Below are 12,352 nucleotides of genomic sequence, written 5' to 3' on the forward strand. Positions count from 1 at the left end.
ATTACTGAGCAACACACTGGAACAGGGATATGTCTTCATTCCATATCTTTACAAGGAGATTGTTTCCTCTCCACATTTTCAGGAAATCACGAGTACATTTGTCACTGCCAGTGACAGATATTATGGTGCATATTTGGATTTTCAAAGTGTCAGTAAATTAATATATGTTTAAGAGGGTCAGCTAAACAAACATGAAACTACAGTTGTATAAACACAGAAACACCTGGTGTTTCTGCCTTCTCTCCTGATCTTCTGTGATTTGTGAGTTACTGCATGTTTAAAAGCAAGAACAAAAAATTAAAGCAAACATATCTTTTGGTTGAAATTTGATTTTGTTGCATGACCTGTTTGAAAGTGACAACTTTTTAACACTCTACTTCTTTCAATCTTCTCTTTGTATTCTTAGGGATTTCATGCAATCTTGTCAATTCTTGGTTTGTCACCTTGTTTTGCAAAGCTGCTGGTAAATGAATCCTTTGACACAGTCATTTTCTACCAGATGTCTATGTGTTTCACTGACCAGCGAGATCGACAGGTATCTTCTTTCTCTGACAGCTCCACAACTACGAAGTGTTGTGGGGTTTTTTGTCCTAACTTTTATTGTTTGTCTTCCCATTCAGTTTCAAAGCCTGTGTTGTAAATGTTTTGCTAAAATAGCTGAAAACGATGATTTAAAAAATATGATGCTGGAAAAAGCATGTATGGAGTGCAATAGTATTATGGCTGAATGTTTACTTCTACTGGGAGCTGATATTAATAAGAAGACAAAGACAAACTCTTTGATCTATCAGGTAATATATGGAGATATATATATATATATATATATATGGAGATATATATATATATATATATAATTTTATTGCTTTAAAATTTGTGCAATTTTGGGTTCCTTTCTGTTTTCCTTGATTTGGCAGAACACAGTAGTAATGTAACAGTGACCCGAGTGGTGTTAACTGTCATTACTGACAGCGACTGCAGGCTCAGTCTGATGTTCCCTGAAACACCCTTCCCTTTATTGAAACTCCCAGGGCACTGTCACATCGAATGTGCCCCCACTGTCAGTTTGGTTCTACTGCAAGTTCACTTTAAAGTCCGTGCTTTCCAATGTTTACCCTGTTCTTGTGCAAACCTGGGTTAAATCAGGTACTGACTTAGCCTTAGCTCTGGAGTATTTTTGAAGAAGACTTAAGCTGAAGCTTTTCAGGTTACCAGTCGGCATTTTTTTGAACTACTCAGGTGTAGAATGTGTCAAGCTATTAAAGCCCAGATGGGAACTGGTATTCCAAATTCAGCTCTGTGAGGCTGAAGTACCAATGGACCAACAACCAGCTTTATCCAGACAGCAGCCACACCCAGAGCATCAACTGTCTGAAATACATAAGTATCTTGAAAAAGGCCATAGGCAAACATTCCATCTGGATTCAGCCCTGCCAATGGAGAGGCCGTTCCCACATGCAAGTACTCCTTGCTTAATGTGACTGCCTCTACATTTTTGTGGTTTTTTGAGAAGTGGTATGCATAAGCACTTCTTAATTTTACTTCAGTGTCAAAGTTTTAAATAGTCTGAGAGAACCCCAGCAATACTGCTACACTCTCCTTTCAGGTAGTTAAAGCCAGTAGACCTGAGCTCTCTAGCTCTAGGCAAGGCTTGATGAGTCTCACTGTTGTTACCTGTTCATCAAATATCCAGATGATATGGCAGAATAATACCTAAGTGTCTTTTTTCCACTGAACAGATAAATAAATGGAGTTGCCGTACACCACATGCAATAACCAAACTAGATAAATTGCCATATATTTTTGACTGAAAATTGTGTGCACTCACGGCAATAATTACACTTGCAGAACTCAAACGTTTGATACATTTTGGGCAAAGACTTCATGGAAATGGGAGTTGGTACTCAGATGCCGTAGGCAGGCAGTGCTTCAAGGAGTAAGAAGTCGTGTAATTGAAAAAGACTCACAATCTTAAAGTGAATCTGAATTTGAGACAAGCCTCTTAATGCAGTCTGAGTTGTTGTTTAAATGCCTCACATAATTTTTTTTAATTGCTTTTCTCCTAGGTTTGTGACAAAGGAAATAATCCTAAACTGGTGGAATTGCTATTAGCCAATGGTGCTCGAGAGCAAGATGTTCGGAGTGCTTTAACCATCAGTATAAAGAGAGGAGATAGCCAGATCATCAGCTTGCTCTTAAAGAAGCTTAGCCTTGATGTCACCAACAGCAGTATATGTCTTGGAGGATTTGGTATTGGGAGACTAGAACCTTCCTGGCTCATTCCTTTGTTCCCAGATAAACTTACTCCAATAAAAAAACAAAGTGAGTATATAAAGAGGTGGTTACATCCCTTGATGGTACTATGAAGGTGTTTTAGATCAAGACTTTCAGTTTAGGCTCTCATAGCCTTCAGGTTGTTATAGAAAGTCTGGCAAAACTTGGAAACAAATCAGGTTATTTCAGTTATTTTTTAAAGTTGTTTGAATTTCTTGGAGAATATTCTATGGTTTCCATTTCTTATACATACAGATGCAGGTTCTGCACTGGCAAGAATGGTGCTTAAATTCCAGATGAAGAATATTTCAGAGGATAGGTCAAGAGCATCCTCTGATCCAAACTTCTCTGAAGATGGAGCAGATAAAAACTATGATTGGAATTTCATACCTGACCCATTAGTGGACAGTATCTTTCCTTTGAGTGATGATATTGATAGTGAAGGTACTTGTATTTATTTTCTTTTTTCTTTTTATAAAAGTGCACCAGGGCAAGACTATAGCCATAAGTCAGTTGCTTATTTGTATTTGAGATGTAGCACTTCCCATGAAGAAAAAAACGTCATGTAAAATTTCCTTTGTGGTAACATTGGAAAATAGTTTATGGTGAGTATGTAGTTTATCTACAAAATTAGGGCCTTAAAGAATTTTATTATCCATTTAAAATTAGTTCTATATGCATTTAGTTTTTTGAACAGAGGAAGAGTTGGATTCATACAATCAAATTTAGATTTTGACTGTTTTGCTGTCTATTTATGAGCTGCCGTTATAGCCTATAGAAAAAAGCAAGTGCTTCAAGAGCCCAATTTTTCTCATCATGAAGTCAGGTGTATTACAATATAGAAACCCCTGTGTTCCCTGGGTTGTCTGTAAATAAAGTTTACACAACCCCACCTGGAATAGAGGACTATACTATTAACAAATAAAGTAGGTGAAACAAGCCCTATCCCAAAGTTAACTAATTGATCAGAAAATGTAAATGGCAGGTTTATGTTCAGTCCAACATCATTCTTGGTAACCATGTCAGGACATCTGAATGCCTTTAACTTGTAAAAAGGCAGCATTTCTGTCTATAATATCAGCAACTTAATAATAAAAGTGGCCTTAATTTGCAACGTATCTTTTTTTGTTCAAATGTTGCTCCTGTTCTAGAACAGTTGGCTACTTAAAATCGTCACAGATGAAGAACTTGAATTTTGGAATCAGAGAATCCTAAGGAAGTTTTTTGTTCTGTTTTATTCTTTTCCTTTATATCATTCAGTACTACTTTTCATTTCTGTAGGTATTTTTGTTGTCCCACATAGAAAAGTTATGATCATAAAAAAATAAAGTCGTTACTAACAGGAGTGATTTTAGAAGTTTTAAAAGTAGCTCTGAGAAGAGGGACAACAGATGGGTCCAGATAATCCTAAATCACCAAATCCAGAGTGGTATTTGATGTTTCATTCTCAACAAATGTGGGAGTGAAAATTCATCTATTAAAATACAAACTTTTTCTATTTTAAAAAGCTATTGACACTGCAGTAGCAGAAAGATGTGCTATGAAACATTTATAGTAATCCCAACATGATGGAAATTTTAAATCATAAAGCCTAAGGGTAACAACCTGCAGGTCATATTTGAAACATGTCGGGTTAGTATGGCCCATGTGCTCTAAAAAACACTGACAACATTCTTGGCCTGTTGCACACACAATTGACCAGTGAGATCCTGCCAGTTATTAGTGCTTTTGAAATGTATCTCTCTGTATGTCAGCACCTATATTACAGTTGAATTCTGAGCCTCATGTTTAAACATGTTTTTTGTACTTATTTCTTCTCCTGTGTTATTGTTTTGTTCTAGGAAGTGAAGGTTCACTTTTCACAAAAAAGAAGTCCAATTCCATTGCAGTTGCTGACGTATATTGTAGGGAAATGGCATCTCAGAGAGGTTCTCCTGCTTTACCGCGACATTCCTACTCTGTGGTAAGTTAGATCCTTTGTCATTCCAGGCTTTTAAGTCCATGTGCATTGCCTACTGCAAAACTGTTAATAATCAAGTGTTAGGAAAGGTCATGTAACCATATGGGCTTTTGTCTTGCTGTTGCCATTCAGTATTTCCTTCATTGCAGTGCACTGTACAGATGAGAGTTTATGTCAGCAAAAATTTATCGTCAGCAAAAGTAAATTGTTCAGATTTCCAGTTCTGGTTTTCAAACAGAAATACAGGAACCTATTCACAAAGATTTAACTATCCCTTGATGAAGCTGATCTTCAGCTGTAATCAATGGAGACTGTTCCATAAGACATGAGGACAAATCAGTGGAATAAAAGTCATGTTCATTTGAAAAGACCTTGTCCTTTTCCATTGCCTTTAAAGGGGAAACTAGAGAGAGTGGCTTCCATAGACAAGGTTATGTTTTGTAATATCCTGCTCCATCCTATCACCCCACCCTAGTGAAAGTCATTTTAGGTTGTCAAAATATGCTCTTTATCCATTGCAGTTTAAATCTACCATTCTTCCATATTGCATGGATCAGTAACTGTTATTAATATTAATATTAAATTAATATTTATAATTATTTTATAAATATTAATTCAAAATATTATAATTAATAAATATTATAATTAAAATATAATATTTAAAATTAATATTAATATTAAACTATTATTAAGATGCAATCTATAGTTATTTTGAGTTGAAGTGTACAGTTTGTTTGTGTTCTCGCTATAAGTTCTCATAAAAAGAAACTACAATAAAAAGAGATTACTTAATTTGGATAATTTCAGATATCTGCATATGTTTGTAACTGTTTTTTCCCTTTGGGATTTTGCAGGGACCTGGCTCAGATTATGAACCATTTATGAAACAAAGAAGAAAATTCTTGCTTTCAGATGAATCCCTCAGTAAGTAAATTATACAATTTAACAGATATAACTGATTTTTCATCCTTAATGCTTTCACAAGCATAGCATGCAGATTTTAGTCAGATTATATATTTGTTTACCAATAAGAGGATACATTTTGAAAATACTACGGTGGAGTACAAATCATGAATATATAGGGATATTTTTTTTCCTGGTCTTCACAAATAATTTATGTAGAATTAAACAGGCAATGAAATTTAATGAGGGCTCTTATTAGCTTTCAGAAGCTCCTTCTGTTGTGCACTGCATAAGCATCCATCATTCCCCTACTGTCTTATAAATTTTTGTGTCTTAATAAAAGTCTTCATGGATTTGGATTTTAACCAGTATTCAGACATTCATTATCTACTGCATCTTTAGATCCCAAGTTCATTGATCTTAATTTTACTTAAGTGATAAATTAAATCATGGTCTTTTTCCCATGTTTTTGTTTTCATAGAAGGCATCTCAAAATTTTCACCCCATATAAGACCATCAGAGAGTCTTTCTTCCTTGATCTCAGAGAAAGAATATATTAAATCACTGGATCTTTCATCAAATGAGCTGGAGAACATTGATGCCATCAGCCAGAATAGCTGCTTAATTAGTCATCTGGAACACCTTGAGAAGCTGGAGCTCCACCAAAATGCTCTTACAAACATTCCAGAACAACTGTGTGAAGTAATTCTGCATGATTTTATGTAATACAAGTTGAAATTAGTTAAAATAAATTGTTCATATTGAATAATGTAATCCATACATATTATAATAATGTATCTATTATTTGAGCAATATTACTCAATAATATGAGTGTATATTTTTGCATGCTTCATACATTCACAGAGTTTTCATTCAGTGGATTTATGTTCATCTAGAAATAAAAGTATTTTCATAGAACTGTTTTAAGTCATTTACTGCAGAGAACTGCTTCAAAGCATGTTATATTAAGTAGCATACTAATGTAAATGGAACTGAGAACTGCACGCAGTTAATATTTGTTACATTTTAAGAAACTGAGCTAATTAATTTTAAGTAATGATTTATGTTTTATATTGTAATAGAAATATTATTGGTTACATTGGTATGATTGCTATTTTCCTAGTGAGATAAATATAAGTAGATTATTAAATTGCATAAAAATATAACTCAATTATAAACCTATAAATTCATGTTTTCTTTTAATTTTTTAAAAGCAAATTATCCTTTTCTTTCAGAACTTGAAATGCTTGACTTACTTGGATTTGCACAGTAACCGATTTACTTCTTTTCCAACTTATTTACTGAAAATTAATTGTATTGCAAATCTTGATATCTCTCGAAATGACATTGGACCTTCCTTTGCTTTGGATCCATACCTCAAATGTCCAACTCTAAAGCAACTTAATCTTTCATACAATCAGCTGGTGTGCACTCCTGAATTTCTTACAAATGTCGCTGAAAATCTGGAACAGCTGTTGCTGGAAGGGTGAGTACCATTAATAAGCGGGCTGTAGCATAAGAAACATATGAGGAAGTAATATATTGGTCATCCAGAATGATGACTACTGTTGCATGGAAAGGATTATTTAGTCACCAGTGAAGCACTGACATTGTCTTCCAAATGCGTAAATTGCTACAATTTTCAGTGCTGTATTGCAAAGTACACGAGAATATCTTTGGGCCTTGTTAAAATCTAATAGCATTCTAGTTACATACTAAACATTTAATTCTTGTAGTTCGATATAATTTTCTCCTGCCATACTATCAATCCACAGGCCTGTGTGTGTGGTCTGACATATTCAGGTAGATTTTCTATATACACAATACAGTGTCCACTTTATTTCATATTCAGAAAAGCTTTTTTTGGAAGTAGCATTCATGGAATTTTAGGTATTGGTATGGATATGTTTTAAATGACAGAAATATCAGAAAATATGTAGTTTTTTGTTTACCAGCACTCACTATCATATTTGTTAGTGAGTGAGATGATTCATGCCTATATAGCATTCTCAAAAATGTAGTTGGTGATAGTTCTGTAAACTGCAGAGACTGTCTCATTCATTTCCTACAGTTTATGGTAAATAAGATGGTGAACTTTATTAGTAATACTACCCTTGCAAAACAGTGCTGCATGGTTCTTTTATCTCTGTATTTTCAGGATCTTTGTCTCTTTCTGGTGTTCTCCTCCCCAGAGTACATTGTTTGTAACATTATGTACTCATCCTGAATTGTATTCCCCACAAATTTTTTTTAACTTTTTTTATGTTGATAGTAATGATGTGACTGTAATCCTGCAAACACATATCTTAAGTACGCAGAATCCCTCATAAATGCAAGAATCCTCTTTGTGTGGGATTGAGCTCCAATACGTTATCAGAAAATGACACCTTGCAATGTATTCTGCTACTTGCTCTCTAAATTAATTTAATCCATCTTAATATCCATCATGTTATTCCATGTTACCACATGTGCTAGTGTTTTTGCTGACTGGTCAATGTTTATATAGCTTAAATCTTCTTTTTGCTAAGGATCTAAGGATGACATTGTCAGATCAACACTTTATTTTCACATTTTACCTAGTAGTTTTTAAATAAAACATGGATTATTGTCTTTCTTGTAATTATAGAAACAAAATTTCATGCCTGTGTTCACCCATATGCTTGAAAGAATTGAAAATTTTAAACATTAGTAAAAACAACATTTCATCCCTTGCTGAGAATGTTTTCATGGGCTGTACAAAACTGGAGCAGTTCAACGCCAGGATGAATGCTCTTGGTAAGTATTGTAAAAATAGGATCCACCTTCTGCAAACTACTCTTAAGTCACAAAATTCCTCAGCCTCGGAACTTGGACTCTTGGGACAACAGGAAAGAATACCACATATGCTTGTCCTTGTTCATACAGTTCCCTAACCCCAAATGTTTCATGGGCTGTACAAAACTGGAGCAGTTCAACGCCAGGATGAACTACCTGAAAGGAGGTTGTAGCTGGAGCGGGGGGTGGGGGCAGTTACTTCTCCCAAGGAACAGGCAATAGGTAATGAGAAAATGGCCTCAATTTGTACCACAAGAGGCTTAGATTGGATATTAGGGAAAATTTCTTCACTGAAAGGGTTGTCAAGCCCTGGAACAGGCTGCCCAGGAAAGTGGTGGAGTCACCATCCCTGGAGTTATTTAAAAGACATGTAGATGTGAACCTTAGGACCATGGTTTAGTAGTGGACTTGGCAGGGCCGGGTTAATGATTGGACTCAGTTGTCTTAGCAGTCTTTTCCAACCTAAACAATTCTATGATTCTAAGTATTTACCACACTATATCCAGCATTATATTCAGAGTAAGACAGATAGTATGGTTCAGTTGCCTGAATGCAGGTGTCATTTGAGAAACCCTGAAGTATCCCACTTGGCTTGCAGCTTCTGGTCCAGAAAAAGCATCTGGTCATCCTTAGCTCCTGTGTTTTATCTTTAAGCTTTGTGCAGACAGCTCAGGCACCACTAGGCAGATCCCCTTCAATAGATCCCAGTGTTAAGGAACTGAATTAACTGAACTCTACCATCTAGAGTGTGTGTCAGTAACTAAGCTTATTTTATGCAAAGGTGTCAAATCAGTTTATCTACAGAAATTACAAATTGCATAAATTAGATTTTTAATGATACTGTGGGAGTTCATAAGTTACTGTCCTTGTTTATTATTCTGTCTTCAAGGCATAAAATCTTTCATTTCGAAATTATTTTCACATTATTTCAGAAGGTAACTCTTATAACCTCATTAAACACAGCTGAACCATTACACTCATTTTTATATGAATAAGACCCAACACATCCTGGGTCATATGGGAATCTTATACATACTGGCAATACAGTAAAGTGTAAGATTATGTCAGTGTTTAATGCCACTATGAGGTGAAGGATAATAATAAGTAAGGTGTTAAAAGCCAATATAGTACTTAATTTTAGGAGTTTAGTTTTAAATAGGCTTTAAAAAAAAGATCCGAATTCTGCTTTTGGTAGATGGTACAAAGACCTGTGTATAAAAATGATACACTGACGTTTTAGTCTGTCTTTGATTCTGGAAAATTCCAGTCTTAAAAATAATAAGATTAACCTCTTTTTCTGCTCTAGAAAGAATACCTGACTTGTCATCCAGCATAACAAGTTTAAAATTATCCCAAAATTGTTTTGTTATTGTTCCAGAAGCAATTCTTCTTCTACCACAGTAAGTTGTTATTTTATTTATTGAAGTTAATGTCAAGTTCTTGATGAATAAAATCTGGTGGCAAAACCTTGGTTAAGCAGAAAATTCTGCATGCACTACTGATTCTCAGGAAATTCTTTCTAACAGGTTAAATCCAGAACTTAGTAGCTTTTAACTGAAGACAAATTAGTCACATCTTCTTCATGATTTTGAGAAGTTGTGTTCCTCAGATTCAAATCACTGTTGTTGAAAATATATTGCTTGATAGTTGAAGCTGGCATTTTTTGCTGAGAAGACCAGAATTAGTTTAATATTCTCTTCTAACCAACAATAAAAAGATATTGGCAATTTTTCCTTTTTGAGTTCTGCAGACTTTTGCACAAGGCTACTGAGATTGGTTTTTCACTTCCCAAATAGCACAAGATACTTATTCTCAAATAACACTTCCTCTAAAGGGAACTGTGATAAAAATGCACGTGACATTTATTTTGCTATACCTTCAAAGCATTACTCATGTGAAAATTGGACTTCTGCTTTTTTTTGTAGAAGTTGATGACCTTAACAAATCACTAGAATCAGACTGTAGAAGGAGTGCTTGGAAGGGATGATCAGATCAGTTATCTGATGGGTGTGGGTAGATGTGAATGCTGGTGGCATCATGGAGAGGGCAGATCCACAGATTTGTGAGCTTACAATAATGAAATTTACATAGAGCATGTCATTACTAACACGATATTACACAAGTTCAGCATGCTAACATTTATATTCACAGCAGCAGATTTAAGGGATGTGTTCGAAAAGCTGCAGCTTTCAGGTTCTACATCTCCCAGGTCAGACAAATCAATAAGGCATTGCATGGAATTTTGTATGCTTCATGTTTCACAGTTACATAAACAGCATACTTGTCCAACAGATGTAGGAGAACTCTATAATTTATGCACATACATCTATCTACAAACGTATCTACTCTGTCTCCATATCTGTCAGAAAACCATCTGTTCCGACAGCTAATCCATTTATTTGTTTATTAAAAACTATTGTATTTCCAGTTCCAGTTAATCTTGGGTTTATTTTTTCATTTTCTAACTTCTCTCTTTTTTATTTTCATGTTTCTAGTTTGCGATCAGTAGATTTAAGCCAAAACAAGATTGTGAGCCTGCCTGGACCAAGGCACTGGAAGTCATTGAACTTAAGGGAGCTGTTATTTAATCATAATCAAATAGACATCTTGGACTTGAGTGAAAAGGCATGTGCATGGTCTAGGCTAGAAAAGCTGCACCTGTCTCACAACAAGTTAAAGGAGGTAAAGTGTAAGATTCTATATAAAGAAAATTAAGTTATTTTTCAATTGAATGCGATTTTTCAATGTTCATTTTATTTTCGTGTCACCTCTCATACCATTGTACATTCTGTAGTGAAATGATATGTACATGCAAATACTATTTCCTGTGAATGAAAATCACCGTATTCTATTCAGCTTTTCTTGCCTGGAATGTGTCCTGTCATCTGTTTGTATAATGAATTACTTATGAGGTCCTTTCTCTATTAGTGTGGGATATTAGGCCTGTTTATTAAAAAGAAAAATACACTACAGCAAAAAAAATGCCTAGTTTTGTTAAATATTTAATGTATTCATGCTAATAATTTTTTTCATGTATAATTACCCATTAAATGTTCTTTTATTTAGATTCCTCCTCAAATTGGCTTCCTAGAGAACTTGACTTCTTTGGATGTAAGTCATAATCCCGATTTGAGATTCTTTCCAGATGAAATGGGAAGACTGTCCAAAATCTGGGACCTTCCTCTGGAAGGACTCCATCTTAATTTAGACTTCAAACACGTGGGATGCAAAGCCAGAGACATTATCAGGTTTGTTGCCCTATTGTTCTTGAATATTCCTGGTTTGCTTTCTTGGGATATGCTGGACAAGAACACTATTTTGGGTATTTACAAAACAAAAAAAGACACATTATGAATTAAACTTCCGCTTTCAAATCAGAAATTAGAATAGAAAGTTAAAAGATATTGAAAATTTGAAGAAAATGGTATGGTTTTAGATACTGCCTTATTCTTGAGTTCTGTTGGTATTTTTCTCTCTTATACACTTCTGTGAGTTTTGCAAATTTTTTTTGTACCAGATTTCTTCAGCAACGACTGAAGAAGGCTGTGCCTTATAACAGAATGAAGCTCATGATTGTTGGAAACACTGGCAGTGGGAAAACTACTCTGTTACAACAACTAATGAAAAGCAAACGAACAGAGCTGGGCTCTCCAAAAGCTACAGTAGGCATTGATGTAAAAGACTGGATCATTCAAGGGAAAGGCAAAATGAAGAAAGAGCTTATATTAAATGTGTGGGATTTTGGAGGTATTTCATGAGCTTATTGTCCTTTACTATTGTCTTTTCTAACGTATTATTTCATTAATAAGTAATTTAATTTTTAATTTATTTTAATTTAAGTAATAATATATTACCTAATCTTGAAGTCAGCCTGTGGAAATTTGAACTGGGGACAGTCTAATCACACAAACTTACACCTGAAGTCCAGTGACCACTTATAAATTAGTGAATTCTGTAAATTAGCAGCTAATCCCCCAAATTTAACATTCTCATCACCAAATGTGGCGTGACCACACATTTCAACAATAGCACTTTCAAATAGTCATTTCAAAATAGTAAGAAACAACTTGTAATCACCAGAGGAATCTTCCACTCAGCTCTGATTCTCCCTTTCATAATCTGGGTCTCTCTAGGCTCCACAGTATCGCAGGTTTATAAGGTCACAGAAGACAAGGCACTTAGGAAGAGTCTTTGAGCCTTGGATTTTTGGGAAACTTTCTGAGTTTGGGGTACTACAGAAACACTTCTAAAATTCAGGTCTATTTTAGACTATAGAAAAGTTATTCTTAAACAGTGGACTGTCATCATTTAAATACAGTCTATTATCACAATGCACAGATGAGCAGTATTCAAGCTGCATGTCCAGCTTCAATTGTGATGTTAAATCACGTGAATTTAGGAGTC

The 12,352-nt window shown here is 34.8% G+C and overlaps 1 protein-coding gene across 1 annotated transcript in view; it reads left to right on the forward strand.

The window, feature by feature from the left end:
• LRRK2 (leucine rich repeat kinase 2) overlaps positions 1 to 12,352 on the forward strand; it is a 63,328-nt gene that overhangs the window by 26,799 nt on the left and 24,177 nt on the right. The window contains exons 17-29 of the mRNA XM_027890128.1: positions 407 to 535; positions 621 to 791; positions 2,064 to 2,319; positions 2,527 to 2,715; positions 4,113 to 4,234; positions 5,086 to 5,155; positions 5,616 to 5,836; positions 6,370 to 6,620; positions 7,761 to 7,909; positions 9,255 to 9,348; positions 10,444 to 10,630; positions 11,015 to 11,196; positions 11,466 to 11,695. Of these exons, the coding sequence (XP_027745929.1) occupies positions 407 to 535; positions 621 to 791; positions 2,064 to 2,319; positions 2,527 to 2,715; positions 4,113 to 4,234; positions 5,086 to 5,155; positions 5,616 to 5,836; positions 6,370 to 6,620; positions 7,761 to 7,909; positions 9,255 to 9,348; positions 10,444 to 10,630; positions 11,015 to 11,196; positions 11,466 to 11,695 (2,251 nt within the window). The remainder of the gene's footprint in view (positions 1 to 406; positions 536 to 620; positions 792 to 2,063; positions 2,320 to 2,526; positions 2,716 to 4,112; positions 4,235 to 5,085; positions 5,156 to 5,615; positions 5,837 to 6,369; positions 6,621 to 7,760; positions 7,910 to 9,254; positions 9,349 to 10,443; positions 10,631 to 11,014; positions 11,197 to 11,465; positions 11,696 to 12,352) is intronic.

This window comes from Empidonax traillii, unplaced genomic scaffold (assembly GCF_003031625.1).
Source record: "Empidonax traillii isolate 1590-97213 ecotype Southwest subspecies unplaced genomic scaffold, ASM303162v1 scaffold277:size2070623, whole genome shotgun sequence".
Taxonomy (NCBI): domain Eukaryota; kingdom Metazoa; phylum Chordata; class Aves; order Passeriformes; family Tyrannidae; genus Empidonax; species Empidonax traillii.